This window comes from Ylistrum balloti, unplaced genomic scaffold, assembly GCF_031769215.1.
Source record: "Ylistrum balloti isolate Yb309-2 unplaced genomic scaffold, AGI_CSIRO_Ybal_v1 Utg369912, whole genome shotgun sequence".
Lineage (NCBI taxonomy): Eukaryota > Metazoa > Mollusca > Bivalvia > Pectinida > Pectinidae > Ylistrum > Ylistrum balloti.
The window spans coordinates 42501-65199 of record NW_026782034.1 but is presented as its reverse complement, the minus strand read 5'-3'; the positions used below and the strand labels follow the sequence as shown (position 1 = coordinate 65199).

At 33.3% G+C, this 22699-nt stretch overlaps 2 protein-coding genes across 2 annotated transcripts in view; both read left to right on the top strand.

Moving 5' to 3' along the window:
• LOC132546768 (uncharacterized) overlaps positions 1 to 13526 on the top strand; it is a 31315-nt gene extending 17789 nt beyond the window's left edge. Inside the window, exons 9-14 of the mRNA XM_060210487.1 lie at positions 111 to 266; positions 3562 to 3835; positions 4529 to 4631; positions 6117 to 6352; positions 9783 to 9866; positions 13099 to 13526. Of these exons, the coding sequence (XP_060066470.1) occupies positions 111 to 266; positions 3562 to 3835; positions 4529 to 4631; positions 6117 to 6352; positions 9783 to 9866; positions 13099 to 13280 (1035 nt within the window). The 3' untranslated portion in view covers positions 13281 to 13526. The remainder of the gene's footprint in view (positions 1 to 110; positions 267 to 3561; positions 3836 to 4528; positions 4632 to 6116; positions 6353 to 9782; positions 9867 to 13098) is intronic.
• Positions 13527 to 22376: 8850 nt separating this feature from the next.
• The window catches only part of LOC132546742 (putative sodium-dependent excitatory amino acid transporter glt-3), a 21081-nt gene continuing 20758 nt past the window's right edge, over positions 22377 to 22699 (top strand). Inside the window, exon 1 of the mRNA XM_060210457.1 lies at positions 22377 to 22397. The gene's annotated coding sequence lies outside the window, so the exon portion shown is untranslated. The remainder of the gene's footprint in view (positions 22398 to 22699) is intronic.

Below are 22699 nucleotides of genomic sequence, written 5' to 3'. Positions count from 1 at the left end.
GGTTACATAATCATTTTGATGTGTTGTAATCAGTTACACAAAAAAATAAATCAAGTTTAAAAGTAAGTAAGTTTGAAGAACAGGGGAAAACTGTATTTGTTGTTTTGTAGCGAACTAAAGCTGAAGTTGATCGAAACAAACTGAAAGAAATTGAAGAACAGGACGAACGACTCGCCAAAATTATCCAAGAACAAGATAAGTTACGCATAAAGAGAGCAAAACAGCGAAAGAAACAACAGCAGCAGGAGGAACACAGACGACAGCAGGTATGGAATACATTTATAGAATAGATTATAAGTACTCCAGGTCACAGCAGAATGATACAATTATAGAACAGATCATAAATACTTCAGGTCACACCAGAATGATACAATTATAGAACAGATTATAACTACCGGGTACTCCAGGTCACACCAGAATGATACAATTATAGAACATATCATAAATACTTCAGGTCTCAGCAGAATGATACAATTATAGAACAGATCATAAATACTTCAGGTCACACCAGAATGATACAATTATAGAACAGATTATAACTACTCCAGGTCACACCAGAATGATAAAATTATAGAACAGATTATAGAACAGAATGATACAATTATAGAACAGATTATAACTACACACCAGAATGATACAATTATAGAACAGATTATAACTACTCCAGGTCACACCAGAATGATACAATTATAGAACAGATTATAACTACTCCAGGTCACACCAGAATGATACAATTATAGAACAGATTATAACTACTCCAGGTCACACCAGAATGATACAATTATAGAACAGATTATAACTACCGGGTACTCCAGGTCACACCAGAATGATACAATTATAGAACAGATCATAAATACTTCAGGTCACACCAGAATGATACAATTATAGAACAGATTATAACTACCTCAGGTCACACCAGAATGATACAATTATAGAACAGATTATAACTACTCCAGGTCACACCAGAATGATACAATTATAGAACAGATTATAACTACTCCAGGTCACACCAGAATGATACAATTATAGAACAGATTATAACTACTCCAGGTCACACCAGAATGATACAATTATAGAACAGATCATAAATACTTCAGGTCACACCAGAATGATACAATTATAGAACAGATTATAACTACTCCAGGTCACACCAGAATGATACAATTATAGAACAGATTATAACTACTCCAGGTCACACCAGAATGATACAATTATAGAACAGATTATAACTACCGGGTACTCCAGGTCACACCAGAATGATACAATTATAGAACAGATTATAACTACTCCAGACACAGAATGATACAATTATAGAACAGATTATAACTACTCCAGGTCACACCAGAATGATACAATTATAGAACAGATCATAAATACTTCAGGTCACACCAGAATGATACAATTATAGAACAGATTATAACTACCGGGTACTCCAGGTCACACCAGAATGATACAATTATAGAACAGATCATAAATACTTCAGGTCACACCAGAATGATACAATTATATTTATAACTCTACCCAGGTCACACCAGAATGATACAATTATAGAACAGATCGTAAATACTTAGGTCACACCAGAATGATACAATTATAGAACAGATTATAACTACTCCAGGTCACACCAGAATGATAAAATTATAGAACAGATTATAACTACTCCAGGTCACACCAGAATGATACAATTATAGAACAGATCATAAATACTTCAGGTCACACCAGAATGATAAAATTATAGAACAGATCATAACTACTCCAGGTCACACCAGAATGATACAATTATAGAACAGATCATAAATACTTCAGGTCACACCAGAATGATACAATTATAGAACAGATTATAACTACTCCAGGTCACACCAGAATGATAAAATTATAGAACAGATTATAACTACTCCAGGTCACACCAGAATGATACAATTATAGAACAGATTATAACTACTCCAGGTCACACCAGAATGATACAATTATAGAACAGATTATAACTACTCCAGGTCACACCAGAATGATACAATTATAGAACAGATTATAATATTTGTGCAGAGGTGACTCCAGGTCACACCAGAATGATACAATTATAGAACAGATCATAAATACTTCAGGTCACACCAGAATGATACAATTATAGAACAGATCATAAATACTTCAGGTCACACCAGAATGATACAATTATAGAACAGATTTGTAACAGAGGTGACTCCAGGTCACACCAGAATGATACAATTATAGAACAGAGGTGAGGAGATCATAAATACTTGTGTAGAGAATGATACAATTATAAACAGATATTACTTGCAGAGGTGAGGAGATTACAATATTTGTGTAGAGGTGAGGAGATTACAATATTTGTGCAGAGGTGAGGAGATTACAATATTTGTGTAGAGGTGAGGAAATTACAATATTTGTGCAGAGGTGAGGAGATTACAATATTTGTGTAGAGGTGAGGAGAATTACAATATTTGTGCAGAGGTAGAGGTGACAATATTTGTGTAGAGGTGAAAATTACAATATTTGTGCAGAGGTGAGGATATTACAATATTTGTGTAGAGGTGAGGAAATTACAATATTTGTGCAGAGGTGAGGAGATTACAATATTTGTGTAGAGGTGAGGAGAATTACAATATTTGTGTAGAGGTGAGGAGATTACAATAACAATATTTGTGCAGAGGTGAGGAGATTACAATATTTGTGTAGAGGTGAGGAAATTACAATATTTGTGCAGAGGTGAGGAGATTACAATATTTGTGTAGAGGTGAGGAAATTACAATATTTGTGCAGAGGTGAGGAGATTACAATATGCTCTTTCCCTCAAAATTGACAAAACAATAGTTACTTAAGTGGTAATAGGTGAGGAAATTACAATATTTGTGTAGAGGTGAGGAAATTACAATATTTGTGCAGAGGTGAGGAGATTACAATATTTGTGCAGAGGTGAGGAGATTACAATATTTGTGCAGAGGTGAGGAGATTACAATATTTGTGCAGAGGTGAGGAGATTACAATATTTGTGCAGAGGTGAGGAGATTACAATATTTGTGCAGAGGTGAGGAGATTACAATATTTGTGCAGAGGTGAGGAGATTACAATATTTGTGTAGAGGTGAGGAAATTACAATATTTGTGCAGAGGTGAGGAGATTACAATATTTGTGTAGAGGTGAGGAGATTACAATATTTGTGCAGAGGTGAGGAGATTACAATATTTGTGTAGAGGTGAGGAAATTACAATATTTGTGCAGAGGTGAGGAGATTACAATATTTGTGCAGAGGTGAGGAGATTACAATATTTGTGCAGAGGTGAGGAGATTACAATATTTGTACAGAGGTGAGGAGATTACAATATTCAACTGTAGTGCTCACAAACCTTATTCTTTCATGTATCTCAACTGTAGAAAGTTGTGTGGTTGGTACTTCTTGAATGTAAGTAATTGACTTTTATTGTGATTTATTACAGAATGTAGGGAATGTCTTTTAAGTGGGATATGAATAAGGTAATTTTGATGAAATATGAGAAAATAAAATCATTAATTGCATTAAAGTATTTAATATTTTACTTCTTGCAGCAAATGACAAACAGTAATCCTGCTTCACGACCCTTACCTGATCTACCAGGTCAAAGGTCATCTACATCTGACTCACCATTACCTCCGGTACAAAAGCCCCCTGAACGTACTCGATTACGTCGAGACAGTTTTCTACAAGGAATTGACAGTAGTCAGATTCCTCCCCCATCTGTTACTGGTGACACCCTTCAGTCACGCCAGTCTGGTCGGTCTACACGCACAATTGAAAGCTTACCCCAGGATAGTGTACATAATGTGGAGCGATGGCTGGCAGGTAGGAAATCATTGCTGTATCAACAGTATATCATTGCTATCACTCCACTTTAATTGTCATAAATACATAAGTAGTGGCAGTCCATTTATTAGATCAATTATTATAATGGCAATTAGTGCAATCATAATTCAGAGCAATAAATCCAGCATGAGAAGCACCGTTATAAGATAACCACTGGTCCAGGAATATATACATTTACAGCAATAGATTCCTGACAAACTATTGGTATCTTTATCTCAACTAAGTTTCGTGATTGTATAAAGAGTTCAGCCTCATCCAAGAAGTCAGGCATAGCTATAGTGAGTCACAAAAAATAAAATTATATCTTTAATTACACCCATAGTCCATGTGAAAACACAAATTACAGTTGGTAATGAAACCTCTCAGTTGTATTTTGGAGATTTTAGGCTCCTACTCCTCCAGCAAACATACTTGCAACATTTTCTTTTTCCCCCTTTTGGTACACATGAAGATTGCCATTCCAATCTCTGACTTGTTGAAATTGTAAAATAGGTACTATCTTTACCAAACTCATATGTCTGTGTATTGTGGCACAGTAAGCTTGGCCATGACTTCAATTAATTTTGTTGTTCCCTGATACAATCGATAACTTGTTAACATTAGCACCATCCATTTAGTTCATTGGAGTTGTGTAAAGATCCTTGTGATCAACTTGTCTGTATATTCCACCAGGTACGACGACAGCAGCTGATCCTGTAGAAGGTCACCCTCACATGTTGCCCTCGCCCTCACCTCCAGGCAGTTATCACAGTGAGGAAGAAATGCCACCATACAGGTATTATTTTCTTCTACAATTTTTGTTGTGTTTTCATATATATATCCTCTGTTACAAAACTGCACCAACATTCTGTAATCTCTTCTCACAAAAACTGAAAATTGATATTCTAAGCTATCAATCGCACAAATGTAAATTTTAATTTCAATTGATTTGAAGTCTCAATTTTAACTCACAGATAGATAAAATTTGTGTTTATACTGTGATCAGTTATTATTTTTCTGATACCAAACAGCCATATTTATCCAGCTGCCTGCTACTCTTACCATATGTTTTCCATTATTACCCCAGGGGTCAACTCATAACCTCTGACCCAAAGTAATGAGGTGGGCTTATAAAACTGTAATAAATGGGGATGGGCTTATTGACAAGTAACTTATGGGATATTATTCATAAGTTAGGGGGATGGCTATTATTATCATACATGTTTGAAATACCTTGTATGACAATGGTGATGTTAGAATGGTTACATAAACACTGCTGCATGTGCTTCTTATTCAATATGTATGCCTTGTTATCACCATAGTAATAATTACTTATGTATTGTAATGATTGCACTTAGATTTCATTGACCCACGGATATTTTCTGCCCTATATTATAGCTCATCTCCAAAACCTTGTTGTGCAGGTGACATATCTACTTCCGTGGAATTCTTGTGTTACTTTCTGTATGTTAAGGCTGTAGTAAAATTTTGGTAGTAAAGACTGACATGTCAACAAAGTCTTAATTCAAACTCTAATTCAATGAAACTGACAAAATATGAACAAAAGGAAAAATAACACAAAGACACATGAAAAAGTACAAGTTCCTATTTAATCAAATGTGTTAGAATCATATTTCATATCATAGGGGAGGATTGAATCAGAAATCTTGTTAGACATATCATTATGTATTGTCTAAAGAGCCTTTTATGTACAGAACTAGAAAGAAGACATTGGATGTCTTTATAATGTAACAATGATCATATGTAATTAATTAGGTTATGGTTTAACCTCATCTAATGGTAGGATCAATTGTAATTTTTCATTATCTATCATTGGTACCTTGATGATTTTCTGGTGTTTTAGCCAAAATAGAATTTATACTATGCATAATACAGGTTATGTTGTTGTTTAATTTCAATTTTTAAATTATGTAATTGAGACATTTTATGTTACTGATTATGTAATCAAATAAATACATCATAAAACTTATATGACTAAAACTGATAATCGATTATGGATTTCAACTGACTTTCCATCACTAGGGTGTTCTTTTTCTGATATTTCAATCCTTGTCCACTGAAGATTTCTTTGTTCCCAGATATCTACATTTGAGGAGACCAGGTAATACGACTGATGTTTAGTTATGGAAGTTTGTGTCAGTGACACGATGTTGATTAGCTGTTGGCTGCTTTTACTTAGTATATTAACATTACTAACTTCATGTTTTTATTTGTTTGGTTTTATTTTAAATTTTGAGTTTTTGTTTTTATTGACTTTCAGACCACCCCATCCTCCTAAGCATGTGTCAGTTATAAATACTGCCTCCCCGCCTAACCCCGCCCATCGTGGGCGTATCCCAACTGAGGAAGAACCCTGCTATGCAGTCAGTAATGCCATTCCATACAACATTGCCGCGGCCATTGACCCCACATATAAACGACGTCAGCATCAGATACACGAGGAGACTGACCTGAAGATCCCTGTACAGCTAGCCAGCTCACTGCCGACTAGCGGAGGTATTTCACACATCAGGTCCCCTAACACTAGGCAAACCTTAACCAATGTAAACACAAGGCAGTAAACTTACCCATCATCCTTTGTAAATTTAAAGTGAAATCCCAGGAAAGGGTTTGAAGGCAATTAATCACAAAATTAAAAAGTGAAATAAAAAGTTTAACTTTTGTTTTACAAGAGCATGATGTTCTGTCAAAGGTATATTCAATACATGTATTTCAAATTTGTTTTACCCTCACAAGAAACATATTTTCCAAGACATTGATTTATGTGTAAATGTTTGCTTATAAATTATTTGGTGTCACAAATAAGATCACAGCTACAAAAAGCAGCATATAGTGCTAACACTCTAGACCAAGTTCTTTCTGTTTGTGTTTCAATCGTCTGAGCTCAGAAATAAGGTCACCATTTCTATAAATAAATAATTGGCATTACCTCATTGAAATCTTATCTATAATGAAGTTTCATGAATACTTCTACAAACATTAAAAATTTCACCACATAATTTGGTTAGTTAACTTTGTGTCTGGATTTCGTGTCTAGATACATATGTGTAACATTTCAATGACTACTCAGTCAGCTTCATCAGACAAATGACCAGTGTGAAGCAAGCTATCACTGACATACGTAGTATATGAGATGGTAAGGAATGTATCCATTTTTTTTACTGTACTATATACTGTACTATGTACTGAATATGTCAATGCTAGTATACTTCACTCTGGTCAGTGTCTTAAGAAGGTGACAGTGAAGTTGTCGAAACACTACACATTGTTTTACTTTGAAATATGTTATCAAATGACGACATGTGTTCTCATGTTGATAAGTGATTTTTAGAGAAATAATTCTATATTTGAAAAGAGATTTGTATTCAACACTAAGCATTAGAAAACCTTAACAGAACACTTGTTTCAGTTTTTAAGTGAAATATTGGTAGTGGTTTAGTATCAACTCCTGTCTCTTAGATTGATGTCCTGTGTACAAATCCTTGGGTATGGCTGACTGTCTTAAGTAGCTCTAATCCAGGGACTGACATGTCTTTAGAACGTCCTAGATCTTTTATATACTACTGTCCTTGTAACATAACCATGGGACAAAACTAATATATTGAAATATATGTCAAAGTATTGTTTTATTCAAGTATATTTGTGAAAGTTTCTTTTATTCTCAAAAATAATATTTGATATTCAATGTATTCCTGACATCTGAAAACAAGCATTAGTAATATAGTTATTTATGGGACTCAAATGTTTGAGTCTTTGGTCTCATGCTTTCTCAATGAGACTCGCTCAAATTTTGAGAAACATTTAAATCACTTTGTAAGTGGACTCATCAAAATTTTGGAAGATGCTTAGGACTCACCAGAAAAAATCCAGCTTAAATTACAAAGTAAAATACCCAGAGGATCAATCTGCTCATACTTATGAGTCACTAGCAAGTTTATTTCATTGCACACTTCATTGCCTATCCAGTATTGTCACAAGCCTTTTATTATGGGTGTAATTACTGTATAACCTCTAAACTCAGCTCTTAAGGGTTACAACAAAGTCACAAGAAATTTGATAAGAATATTGGTTACAGTGCTAAAGATTTGATTGCAACAAATTGCAGTTTTACTGTAAAATCTTAAGCTTGTATTTCATAGGGCTCAATTTTTTTTCCAAGAAAATTTTTTTTTATAGTCATTTGAGGACATATTAATTAATGGATTAAGAGTAAACACAAAACCACCAAAAAGAAACATCCCACAAAAATTATTGATTCATTTTGTCAAATTATTCAAAGTATGTGTATCCAACAACCATGAAATCTTTAATTGATTTCGACAAAAAATCTTTGTGTATCCATCTGTCATGAAATTTTAAAAAAACATCCCTTCTTAAGTTAAGATCATTTCAGGTTTAAAATACTTACAGTGATAACAGAATACCAGTTCTGATAATTTCCCATTGTAAAGATCTTAAATTCCTGGATTCCCATTTGATACTGTATAACAAGGACATCTACAGCTACATTGAAATTATGGTTTTGATAAATCAGCCTACTAATATGCTGAAAATTTCCAAAATTTTTTTTGTTTTTTGTTTTTTTGAGTTTCAAATTTGTTCATGGTCTGTTTATTACACCCAGGGCTTACTGTTTGTTTCCTTTTTGTGATTTTGTCAATGTCACCAACATGCTTTAACATGCTTTTGAAATGCACTGCTAACTTACATTATTACTTTTGAGTTTGCTTCAAGGATTTATGAGTCAAACTGTCGCAGTATGTTACTGGTATGAAGACTGGACTTTATCAATTACTCTTGTCATTTATATTCCTGATCATGAATGAAAGGTTCCACATTCTCAGTCTCTCATGGTTTGAGTTTGTTAATTTGATATGTGGTCTATTTTTAGAGGATAGGTTACACAATCAAATTCGGATAAAAATATAGATTTTGTTGGTGTTGACATAGATACGGGTTTGGTTATAACGTATGGATGTTCAATTTAAAGGTTTGAAATGAGCATTTCATTAATGTCATGGAAGAGATTGTACCACAGATACCTGGAACTGCATGGGATTAAAAATCTTCTTATAAGTTATAACTTAATGTCCAAGAGCTTAGTGGTGTTTTCTGAAGAGCTTTTCCTGGCTTTACATTGACTAAATATATTTGTGACAGATTTTGCTTGGTTAACGGTTGATTTAACATTCTCCAATGTTTTGCTTTGGTTGTTGTCATGACAACAACCTTGTGATTGGCTATAATTGTTGTTCTAGAGAAAGAATTTGCCTTGAAACCACACAGGGCTTCAGTTGTAGATATGATTCTTTATGTATACGCTTTTGATGGGATTATTGTTGTCTGACTAAAGATGTTTTGCTTTATTAGCCAAATCAGTACATCAATTACTGCAAGAGCTTTGATTGGCTAACCATTGTTTGACAGAAATGTTTCATTTTATAATAAGGCAGTGGATTGGGTGATTGTTAAAGATCTTTTGATTGGCAAACTATTATTTGACAGAAATGTTTCATTTTATAACAAGGCAGTGGATTTGGTGATTGTTAAAGAGCTTTTGATTGGCTAACCATTGTTTGACAGAAATGTTTCATTTTATAATAAAGCAGTGGATTGGGTGATTGTTAAAAAGCTTTTGATTGGCGAACCATTGTTTGACAGAAATGTTTCATTTTATAACAAGGCAGTGGATTGGGTGATTGTTAAAGATCTTTTGATTGGCTAACCATTGTTTGACAGAAATGTTTCATTTTATAACAAGGCAGTGGATTTGGTGATTGTTAAAAAGCTTTTGATTGGCTAACCATTGTTTGACAGAAATGTTTCATTTTATAACAAGGCAGTGGATTGGGTGATTGTTAAAGAGCTTTTGATTGGCTAACTGTTGTGTAACAGTTGTTGTGCTAACTGTTGTGTTGTATAACAGAGACGGATTTGGAATGGGACCCAAATGTAAGGGGGAGTCTACGACGTCCAAAAGGCACCTGGAACCCAGGCTCTTTCTCCACCGGTACTGTATACAGCCTCATCTATCTTAATTCATCATTACAGATATCCTACAAGTTACAGGAATATTTTTACTAGCTGCATGAACACTGATATGTCAGAAGATGTACTGTAACATGTATTGTATCAAGGAATGAATTTGATAACAACATTTCTTATTCCATTCAACTTTTTATTTATCAAAATAAAATTTCCGTTCATAATATACATACATTTCTTTCAAAGTTTCCAAATTCCATACTTGTTAAAGATTAGAAATGATTTGAAGTCAGCTGATATGGTTACCTATATGTGTAGTGGTTAGTTATGTTTATATATACTATTATTTACTGTATTATGGTGTACACATTAGTGTAGTGCTCCTGATCCAAGTCTTTCTCTTCCTTCTGTACTACTAATGAGGTTGGACTGATAATTGCTCAGACATGACATTTGGAATCATGTCTTAATCAGCTTTGAATGCTTTGATACATGTAATCTTTACCATGTCACAGTTTACTAAAACTACCATTAAATTTGATCTGCATTAACATGCATGTTGTTACAATGTTGAGATGAACTATGATGTTTTGTTAACGGAATCTTCACAGTGTTGAGATGAACTATGATGTTTTGTTAACAGAATCATCACAATGTTGAGATGAACTATGATGTTTTGTTAACAGAATCATCACAGTGTTGAGATGAACTATGATGTTTTGTTAACAGAATCATCACAGTGTTGAGATGAACTATGATGTTTTGTTAACGGAATCATCACAGTGTTGAGATGAACTATGATGTTTTGTTAACGGAATCTTCACAGTGTTGAGATGAACTATGATGTTTTGTTAACGGAATCATGACAGTGTTGAGATGAACTATGATGTTTTGTTAACGGAATCATCACAATGTTGAGATGAACTATGATGTTTTGTTAACGGAATCATCACAGTGTTGAGATGAACTATGATGTTTTGTTAACAGAATCATCACAGTGTTGAGATGAACTATGATGTTTTGTTAACAGAATCATCACAGTGTTGAGATGAACTATGATGTTTTGTTAACAGAATCATCACAGTGTTGAGATGAACTATGATGTTTTGTTAACAGAATCATCACAGTGTTGAGATGAACTATGATGTTTTGTTAACAGAATCATCACAGTGTTGAGATGAACTATGATGTTTTGTTAACAGAATCATCACTTTTCCTTTGATCTTCTGCTTTTATTTATCATTCAAGAAGGCCATGGGGTTACTAACATAGAAAGTTTTACTGAAAGATACACAGAAAGAGTAATGTAATTCTACTGATAAAAATCATAGATATAGGTGGGCTTATTACCAGGCGTGGGCTTATAGCACAAAAAATATGGAATGACTATATATATATATATATATATTCCTAGGGTAATAGTTAGTTTAGCTACTTATGCACATTTTATAACCATTGTCACTACAGCAAATTTTTTTTTAATGATTCGAATGAAAATCATAAGAAAAAGAAAATTCAGTGCTTATATATAATGAAATGTATTTAATTTTGTTTGTAGCATATGTTTCTTGTAGAATTCTTTGTATATAATATGTCTGCTGTGAAAAAGTTTGATCTTTGTTTTCTTGAACAAATTGTGTTGTTGTAATGTGTATCAGTTTATTAGTCACTGTCTTTCTATATTGCATGGCCTTCTGCATCCACTCATCACTTTCATTATCTCACTTATTTATCTGTTACCATGGTAATTTTAAACAGATGTCTTGCAGTGTATCTTGTTGTGATACTATCATACAACATATTTGATTCAAGGTGTATGTATACTAGCAGAAAAAAGTAACGCAAGTTCAGTTTTTGTAATACGATTTTTAGACATGTAGATGGAATTTAATTCTATTTGATACTGAGCGAAATCTGTGCACTTGGAAAATGTTCTGCAGTTAAAATTCAGCCAACCGTGACCCTGTTTGATGCTGCACGATTTCAGCAGATTTTTTAAGAAAGCGTGAAACCAGGGTATTCCTGTACCATACATGCTGGTAAATCATTACAGTGGAACAGTACAGATCAGCTACACAACATTTCTTTATAGCCATTATAGAGCAAAATGTTGTGATTTAGTAAATTCGAAAGGGTTAGGCAATTGCTCTGATAATGCAGGTGCATTCGCAACATCATGTAGCCCAGCAATATGGTGTACATAAGACAACAATATCCCGTTTAGTTGGGCGTCTCAGAGCCACAGTGAGATTGGAAGACCATCCCAGGAGTAAGATAGAGGCATATGTCTCTTGCACCTCTGTAACCGATTTCAGACGGTGTTGGAGACGGTATTCCAAGTTGCCGGCACTCCTGGTCAGCCATTGTGTCCAGGAACAGTTAGGAATCAGTTGCTGAAGTTTCATTTAAGGCCTCGACATCCCTTTGTTGATTTGCTGTTTATGCAGAGGCAACACAAACATTGAATGCTTATGTTCCAGCAGGGCAATGCAAGGCCCTATGTTGCTAGGGTTTGTCGTGACGTTCTGGCTCCAAACAACATCCCAGTCCTTGATTGGCCACCATACAGTCCAGATTTGTCCTGGATGGTGCATTTCTGGGACAAGCTGTACAGGAGGGTTAGGAAGCATGTTACTGTCCAATATAACGTTGCTCAACTCATTCAAGCCCTTATTCAGGGATGGAATAATATCCCTTAAAGGACGATAAACACTTTGATGGGGCCAATGTTTAGGAGAAAAAGAGTAGGGACTGAAGTCAGGGGTGGTCACACAGGATTCTGATTTGGATCAGGAAAGGGCGTTGGGTACCCTTGTTTTAACGCTATTCACGCAAATGCTGTATGTGATAGGACAACAAAAATCATCCAAATGTATTCAGTAATAATGAAAGAATAGAGAAACACAAACAGTTCTAATCATCGAGGAATCATGTAACGTAATAACCATCGAAAATAAACTTGCGTTTCTTTTTTCTGCTAGTATATCTTTATTGACAGAGAAGTATTGAAAAATATTTTTGATTCATTGTATCACCATCGTGATGAAATATCTACAAATGTGAAATCTTTCTCATGATTATACAAACTTCTGCATCTGAACATGAAAATAGATTTATGAAAACTGAATAGATTCATTAATTTAAGTTTAAAAATAAAACACATTTTGCAAAATTATATCTTGCTTGTAAATTATTTACTATGATTAAGGACACTTAAAGAACACATATATATATATATTTCCATTTTGTTTTTACAGAAGGTTCTTTGCAAAGAGACGATAGCTTTACAGATGAGGGACCAGTCCTGAATCCATGGCAACCAGTCCAAGGTCAGAGAAGGTCGGACAGAACAAAACGACCCAAGAAATCTGTGTCCTCCCCTACAGCTGCTACAGTTACAAAGGGCCAGAAAAACAACAACAGCTGTAAACAACAGTAACGAAGGGCCAGAAAAACAACAACAGCTGTAAATAACAGTAAGGAAGGGCCAGAAAAACAACAGCAGCTGTAAACAACAGTAACGAAGGGCTCGAAAAACAACAGTAGCTGTATACAACGGTAACGAAGGGCCAGAAAAACAACAACAGCTCTAACATGTCGTAATTAAACTGTGATTATATGGTGAAAACAATACATAGATAATAGAGAGGAAAAGTATACTGAAACTAATGCTGACAAAACATGGGAGAATATTCACATAAATGATTTTTAGATTAGTTTTGTTTTTTCAAAGACATTTCCATTTTGCTTTGCATTTAAACAGTATTAATTACAATTGTTTTGTTTTCTGTAATAGGAAAAAAATATTATAAAGTATTTTAAGAGAAACATATGCTTTTTTGGTGAAAAATTAATCTTTGCAAAATTCAATCTTTCGCTTTATCAAATTTGAATTTAGATTTTTACAATCACTTTTATCAAATATGTACATGAAATGTCTATCTTTCATTATAATATTGGAAGATCACATGTACCCACCAAATGTTAAAGGTGTGGAGGTAGATTATATATACAGGGAGAACTTGAGACAGAGAACTGAATTTCTAGATTTGTGTTAAAAAGTTCTTCCTGTTTACAAAAGATAAATACTGTTGTCAGTTTCCTGTGATGAGAATTAATTGATTTGGTAGACAGATACAATAAAGAAAATGATTTTACATGAATTATGCTCAAATGTTCTGGTTTGTATAACATTCCAACCTTACATATATTACAGTCTATGGTGAAATTTAAAATGAAACCAAAATAAAAATCATATTTATGATTCTCCAGTTTAACAGGTGCCATGGAGTTGAAAATTGACATGGACACTTTGGAAAGGAAGCCAAAAAAATGTTGTTATTCTGTCTCATCAAAACTTTGACATCACAGTCATGTTGGCCATTTTGTAACCTGACTTCTTGATCATCATGGTTTTCCTGAACATCACCTATTTTAAACTTAATTTTTATTTACAGCAACTGAATTTTTCAAATAATTAAATAGAAAACTTAAAAATTGTAGCAATACCCGATGATAGATTCAATATAATGTCACATATTGATAGTTTATTTCAAAAGTTTTGCTTCTCTTAAAAATGACAGCTTACTCCTATCTCTGAAATTAAATTTGTTGTTCAACTGGGCAACTTGTCAGTACTGATGATACACCATGAATCATCAAACATCAGAGTATTTACAGGTATACTGAAATCAAGACCTGTAAAAACTTTAATTCATTTCACATTTTATATAGTACACCAGCTGAAGTATTGCTGTCATGAATATTACTGTACATGCATGAAGATTTGTTTTGTTGATTATATATGGTATATATATTGAGTGCTATCTACTGTAGATTTGTAAAGAGTAATTGATTAAGTAGCATCTAGCTTAAATTTATTGAACTTTCTGTAATATTCTCTTGTATTTTTTAAAATTTGTATTTTTTCTGATCGAAAATTAATTCTTAGTGCCTCAAAGAATGTGTAGCTTTGATGTCACAGTACTTCTCATAGATTGCTTAACATTTTCTTTACAAACATTTTAATATACTTACATACAATAGACAATTAATCATCAATTAACATGTTTATACCATTATTCCTGTGGCAATTAAGATGATATTAGCTCTCATCTGGCACAAAGTGCCTTCCAGTTAATGTTTACAGAATCTGTCCGCCCATATTGTTTCACATTAGCTCTATAACTTAACTGAAGAATACAAATCACACAGGTTATGGTACTCTTGACCTCTAGCTTTTAGACGTAAGAGAGCTACCCAGCGTGATGAGATCAATTAACTACTGCTGAGCCTTAATCATATTCTGAAAGATATAACTGATAATTGATCAGATTTAGACTAATTATGTTACATAATGTAGTATTTGGATTGTAGTTTATTTTGATAAAAGTTTTATCAAATTTGTTCAACTTTGAGTAAATAATCATGTCATACTTTAGGTCAAAGTGTTGAAATATATTGAAATCTTTCAAAATCTTCAAAAATCAAAGATTTAAGCTTATGATGTTGGATCAGAATTTGTTAGACTGATTATGATGGTAAAGTACATTCAAATAAATGACCTTGACTCAGTTTCTTATCAATAACAGTACCTCATTTTCAAGGTCAGAGTTTCCAAATTAACTGAAATCTTGTATAAATATATGTTTTACAAGATTCATGAACATTGAAGTTGGTCAATACTTTGTCCGTTTATTTGGTCGTCTGATTAATGGATAACCTTGACCTACTTTGTGAGTCATGAGTTGAAGTCGATTTCTCTTCTGAAATAACATTTTCTTTTATTACGATCTGTTATGTGGTAGAGTTGTATCTTTGGGCATGTTCTTTACTATTCTAGGCTATAATTATTTTCATCCACTTAAGTACACTACACGGAAATCTGCCAACAAAAGACTACAAAGATCTAGCTCTGGTTGTACATTTTTATTTTAATTAACAAAGGTGGCCTTTACTGACTCTAGAGGTCACATTTAAGATGTTTTCCAACATGATTCAATATTAGTGAGTTATGGAAGCCCATTGGGCCTTTGTCAACTATGCAGATAATGGCTATGTTCCCTTGGTAACCAGGCTTATAATAACATTCCAATTCATCCGTCCACTCAACAAAGTTTTTTCTAGAAATCATGAAATACACCACACTAGATTTTCTGTTATACAGAACACATTTGTTAACACACTTTCAAATTTACAACATCCCAGATTTCCAACCCCGCCCACCCCACCCCCCCCCCCCTCCCCAAGGTAAAGGAAATGTTTAGTTATGAATTATGACCAAAGATATTTTAACCTGGCCTTAACTATATCCCAACTCTGTTTCTATTACTGTGACATGTTGGGATATTAGAAATTTGTGAATAATTTAAGTGAGAAGATGTGGTTCATTTTCAATTTTCTTGTGGTGATGTTGAATCAGAGTTAGATATAAGAGGTATGATGTTTGTGTGTAGCTGTAGTAATGATTATTATAGGGACTGTGCATTATCATGGGTACTGGACAAAGAATTAGGTTGAAAAATGGATGTTAAGCCCTCCCATGGGTACTGGACCAGAATTAGCTTGTAAAATGGATGTTAAACCCTCCCATGGGTACTGGACAAAGAATTAGGTTGTAAAATGGATGTTAAGCCCTCTCATGGGTACTGGACCAGAATTAGCTTGTAAAATGGATGTTAAGCCCTCCCATAGGTACTGGACCAGAATTAGGTTGTAAAATGGATGTTAAACCCTCCCATGGGTACTGGACAAAGAATTAGCTTGTAAAATTGCTTTTTAACCCTCTCATGGGTACTGGACAAAGAATTAGGTTGTAAAATTGATTTTTAACCCTCTCATGAGTGTTGAAGAAAGAAATAGGTTGTATTATGAACATTTAATTCTTCATGGGTGTTGGACACAAAATTGGGTTGAGTTAAGGACACTCAACTCTTTTCTGGGCTTCAGACAGATAATTTGGTTGTATTTTGAACTAAAGCCTTGTCATTGATTTTGGACTAAATATCTGAATATGTGTGGTTGTTTGGTACAGAAATAGGTTGTAATAAGTTGCGGACACTTCACCCACTCTAGTTGTTAAACACAGAGTTAGAATGTAATACAGACACTTAACCCAGTCTTGTTTATCTGACACAGAGTTAGAATGTAATACAGACACTTAACCCAGTCTTGTTTATCTGACACAGAGTTAGAATGTAATACAGACACTTAACCCAGTCTTGTTTATCTGACACAGAGTTAGAATGTAATATCTGACACAGAGTTAGAATGTAATACACACTTAACCCAGTCTTGTTTATCTGACACAGAGTTAGAATGTAATACAGACACTTAACCCAGTCTTGTTTATCTGACACAGAGTTAGAATGTAATACAGACACTTAACCCAGTCTTGTTTATCTGACACAGAGTTAGAATGAAATGTGGATTAACATTACACTGCTTTTTGTCTTATCATTCTGAAAATCACTGTGAAGGAAACATTTCATGGCATTATCACACCATGTAGGAATTTTTTATATTCTATTCTTCTTCACCTTCCAATTAAGATTGAAATGTATTTATCAAACTTATCTCATGATATCTCAGAGGCAGTTTTGAGCACAATGGTATGGTAAAAAGAATGTGGACAGATTCTGCACCTTTGTGTTCATTGTGTAAACTTCAGTTTATCAAAACCGTGTATTTTTTCATCATTTTTTAAAAAGTAAGCACATTGTTTAATTGTAAAGGATTGTTCATTATTGATGTGTTTTCTAATTACTCATACACAGCCAAACAACAGTTCTCATCAATGTTTGTAAATTGTACCTAAGAACATTGATCTCATCAAAGATAAATGCAAGCCTGGTGATAAGGTCCTTCAGTCCTGCCTGATTCAATAAAGGGGTTATGTGTCCTGGGCAATCCCCACAACACCTCCCTGATTCAATAAAGGGGTTATGTGTCCTGGGCTATCCCCACAACACCTGCCTGATTCAATAAAGGGGTTATGTGTCCTGGGCTATCCCCACAACACCTCCCTGATTCAATAAAGGGGTTATGTGTCCTTGGCTATCCCCACAACACCTGCCTGATTTGATAAAGAGGTTTCCTGGGCTAACCCCACAACACCTGCCTGATTTGATAAAGAGGTTTGGTGTCCTGGACATAAAATAAATGTGATACTGTTCTTGTTACAGAAATTTTAAACATCTCGTCATGAAAGATAAATAAACCATTTTTTCATTATCTTACGTTTTGCATCATTATGTCGAAAGGAATCTATGCAATAAAGAATTGTCATTTGTACATTATACTGGTGCGATTCAATGTGTGTTTAGGTCTGTCTGGTGATTATGTCAGTCTGGTGATGAAGTCAGTCTGGTGATGAAGTCAATCTGGTGAATTTATATTTACTGCCTTTGTACTGAATCACCTAGATAGGACGAATTCCTCCTGCACTCCATTGATTGAGTACAAGACTTGTGAAAACACATCCAGTATCCAGTTTTTATCACAATACTGGGTAGTGTGTCAGTGTAAGCTTTGTTTGAATTCACTGGTAAAATTGTAAAGAAATAGAACATCTTTTACATGTTAAATATGTATCATTGTGGACTGTGTCATTATTGATATTTCATTCTTTCTTGTGTACAAAATGATTTATGCTTTCATATTATTTGATTTCATAAAAAAAAATGAAAACAAATTATTTTGACATTTTCATTAGATTTCCACCATTCAATGCTTTTGAAACATGAACGTTTTTGCAATAATTCAATGTTTTCTCACATAGAGTTGTGATACAGAAATGTGACACCAAAGTGTTGTTGCCTTGATGTTAAATTATGTTATGATCTAAATTACTTGTGTTTCATACTTATCCCAATAAGTATTCATACAGCCTGTGAATCTCAGTTGATTTCGTAAGCTAATGATGTTTAATTTGTGTTCAGGTGTTTCTAAGTGTTTGCTTTGTCATTTATGGAATTGGTTGCTTCCAAAATTTAATTTAATCATTTTTCATAAATTATTATCAAATTGAACATTTCATCTTATTAGGTCACACTATGGAAAAAAAAAGTATTGCTAACTTTTTTAACACAACTTTCTTCATTAAAAATAACATCAAAATTTCTGTCTCTATCTGATGGTATTTTGTATTCAGTTTACTGTAAATGCACTTAATATAGGATAATAGAATTCTAATGCATTATCATTTTTCAGAAAAATTAATTAGTGCAGGGATGAATTTGCTTATTAGTAACCAGAACAGAAGCTGAAATAATTGCATTCATATTTTGGCGTACTACTTTCAGCATAAAAAGCACTAAGATAAGACCACCACAAAATTATGTCCATTTACAGTATAATGCATATTTTGTGACTGGGGAGAAGGTTGTTGAGTAAATTAGTGGTAACGTATTTATATATATGTGTAGAGCTGGTGGTTATTAAATCATGGTACGTAGTCTTGGTAAAACTTTCACAAATGGAATTCATAAGAAAATATTTCTGAAATGTTAAAAATTGAAATGCTTGACAGTGATGTATGAGAATTATATATAAAATTTGAAGTTGTTGACAGAATTACACCACGATTATTTGCAATAAAAAAAGCAAAGAGTTTAATACAGACTAAGGATATTGCTCACTCTAATGTCTTGTAGTGCAATGCAAATACACAAACTTTGCTGAATACAATATATGTAGTTAATTATGTTGTGTTGGGTTTTAATAAAGAGTGAACTAGGAGGCTTGTCCCAAAGTCATAAGCTTGTGATGAGTATTGGATACTGATAAATCAGTGTTGGGACTGATGACCTTGTGGAGGAAAACTGTTACGTTTTGCTACTGTATTTATAGACATCCGTGTAATCTATACAGTTTTGTTTTGTTTATGGGACCATTTTGATATTATAGCTAATTTTTATTAGTTGATCATGTAAATTTGGGATATTGTATATTTTGGTTGGTATATATCTACATATATAACTAGGTCAATTCCTGGTTGTGTCTTATATTTATACAAATAGGATGTTGCAGTATGTATTAGTGTTAGTGCTGTTTAATTTTGGTGAATTCTGTTTCAATTTAATTACTAAAGATAACCTGTCATGCATGCATGGTGCCCAAGTTTATTTTTCGGTAAAAAAACCCCACATGAATAACAGTTTAAGTGCACGCTATATATGGGAACTTGTTGATAACTTTTTTACTTTTTTTTGTTATATATAATTATATTGCTGTACTTGGTTTGGGTACCCGCCATTTTCTCTGAATAGTTTTCATAACACTGTGCAGATTATTGGCCAGTGGTTGTCACATGAATTTAGATATGATGACAAACTTGTGGAGTATCAGAATGTATTTGATGCTCCTGTTAAGACCTTTCTTATAGTAAAGACAGGATGTGCCCAGACTCCAGCATAACATTGGCAAGTTTTAAACATCAAGAAATAAGATTTCAATTGTTTTCTCACAGAAAAAGTAACAACATATTGTATTAAAATACTCAACCTAATTATTTTCATTTAGATTTTTTTTTTTGCCTTTATTTGGAAGAATATTTTGCATTTTTGATAATGCAAAATTCAAATTTAATGGTATGTACTTACACTACAACAAGTGCTTAACAAAGCTGACTTTACCATTAAAGTCTGGTTATTTGGGTTGAAATTCAAATAAAATTTACATAATGGTGACTTGTGGGGAAATGCAGTTGTGCTTACATCAAATGATTTAATGATAAACGTCCTGAAATGATTATTTATTAAAACGTGTATATTTTTTATCATCTATAGATAATTCTTGTTATATATAACTTGTGTTAGATTTAAATTGATGTAAATAAAATATACTGTAACGTGCACTTTCTTATTGGTATAATTTTATATCAACATAGACACTCACTGAATTAGTAAATAAAGATATTGAAATGCTGAAGCATGTGAAACAAAACATTGTTGTTATTTATTTCCCTCCCAACTTTGTAGGGCAGGAGATATTCAGATGTGTTCCATCCGCCTGATTAAAGTGATTAAAGAAAAGAAAGATGATAGTGGGAATTTTTTAGGTTTAGATATTGAGTCTTCTAGAATAACTCTTATTAATATCTATGGTCCAAATAAGGATGACCCTGGTTTTTATGATGTTTTGTCAGAGACTGTTGAAGAGTTTGATAATAAATATACAATTATCTGCGGAGATTTCAACCTAGTTTTGAATCCAGACTTAGATTATGATAAGAATTACAAAAGGCTTGATAATCCCAAAGCTAGAGATAGGGTTTTACAAATTATTGATAATCTGGCATTAGTAGACGTTTTCAGGGAACAGCACGAAGATAGAAGAAGGTATAATTGGAGGAAAAGTAATCTCTTAAGACAAGCATGGTTAGATTTTTTGTCTTGTATCTGATAATCTTATTTCAAGTATTATCAAGTCAAGTATAGAATCTGAATATTGTTCCGATCATTCATTTCCTACAATATCATTCAAATTTCATGAATTTGTAGCTGGTAAAGGGGTATGGAAATTTAACAATAGTTTACTACAGGATATGGAGTATTTAGATATAGTAAAACAATGTATTACTGAGACAAAAATTCAATACTGTCTTCCAGTCTATAATTTATCAAATATAGACAGTATTTCTGATAACGATATTTTGTTCACAATAGATGATCAACTGTTTCTTGAAACTTTACTTATGCAAATCAGGGGGGAAACTATATCATACTCATCCTATAAGAAAAAAACAGCAGAATATTAGGGAAGACAATCTTAAGACAATGATCAAAACACTTGAAGAACAAGAGAATATAAATATTATTGATTTGGAATTAAAGAAGAAAGAATTACAGTCAATAAGAGAAAGGAAAGTAAGAGGTAGTGTCATAAGATCTCGTTCTAAATGGATCCAAGAAGGGGAAAACCAACCAAGTACTTTTTTGGCTTAGAAAATAGAAATTTTACTTCAAAATTATACCAAACTTACATTTAGATGATGGGAAAATTATTACCAGTCAAGAAGATATTTTGATTGAAGTTAACAAGTTTTATGAAAGCTTGTATAGTTCTGATAGTGACTTAGATGATGTGAATTTGCATGAACTTTTGGATCCATTTGAGGCCAATAAAATTAGTAAGTATGAGTCCGAGAAGATGGATGATTTAATTACATTGGCAGAAGCAGATAAAACACTGAAAAACATGAGAAATCAAATAAGTCCTGGTATTGATGGTTTTACAGTTGAGTTCTTCAAGTGTTTTTGGAAGTATTTAGGTAATTTTATTGTTCGGTCTATAAATTTGGGTTATCATACTGGTAGTTTATCAGTTTCTCAAAGACGAGGTATTATTACATGTATCCCTAAGGGAGATAAACCCAGACATTTTATAAAAAATTGGAGGCTAGAGGATTATCGCCCTTTGAACAGTGACATCAACTTATCTGGATTCCACAAGTAGTATTTAGTATTTATTGACTACTTCCGCTTTCGATTTGAACATTGACGGTGTATGGTACTACAGCCTATTTTATCGCACAGACAGTTTGGTGGCCTGATAGGTAAGCAACAGTTAATATGAAGTAGGCACTAAAAACGAGCGCAAGTTGGTCAAGAAAGTGGCATCAGATATTCAAACTTCCTTTTCTGATCACTAAAAATACTAAACTTCAATGGTTTCAGTGTAGAATTAATCATCATATTCTGACTACAAATTCTTTCGTGTTCAAAGCACGTCTAGTGGTATCTCCTTTGTGTATACTTTGTAATTCTGAAACTGAAACAATTATTCACACTTTATGAGAATGTCAGGACGTCCAAAATCGCCTCGCCTGTTTTGAAAGGTTGTTAGATATTCTTACTA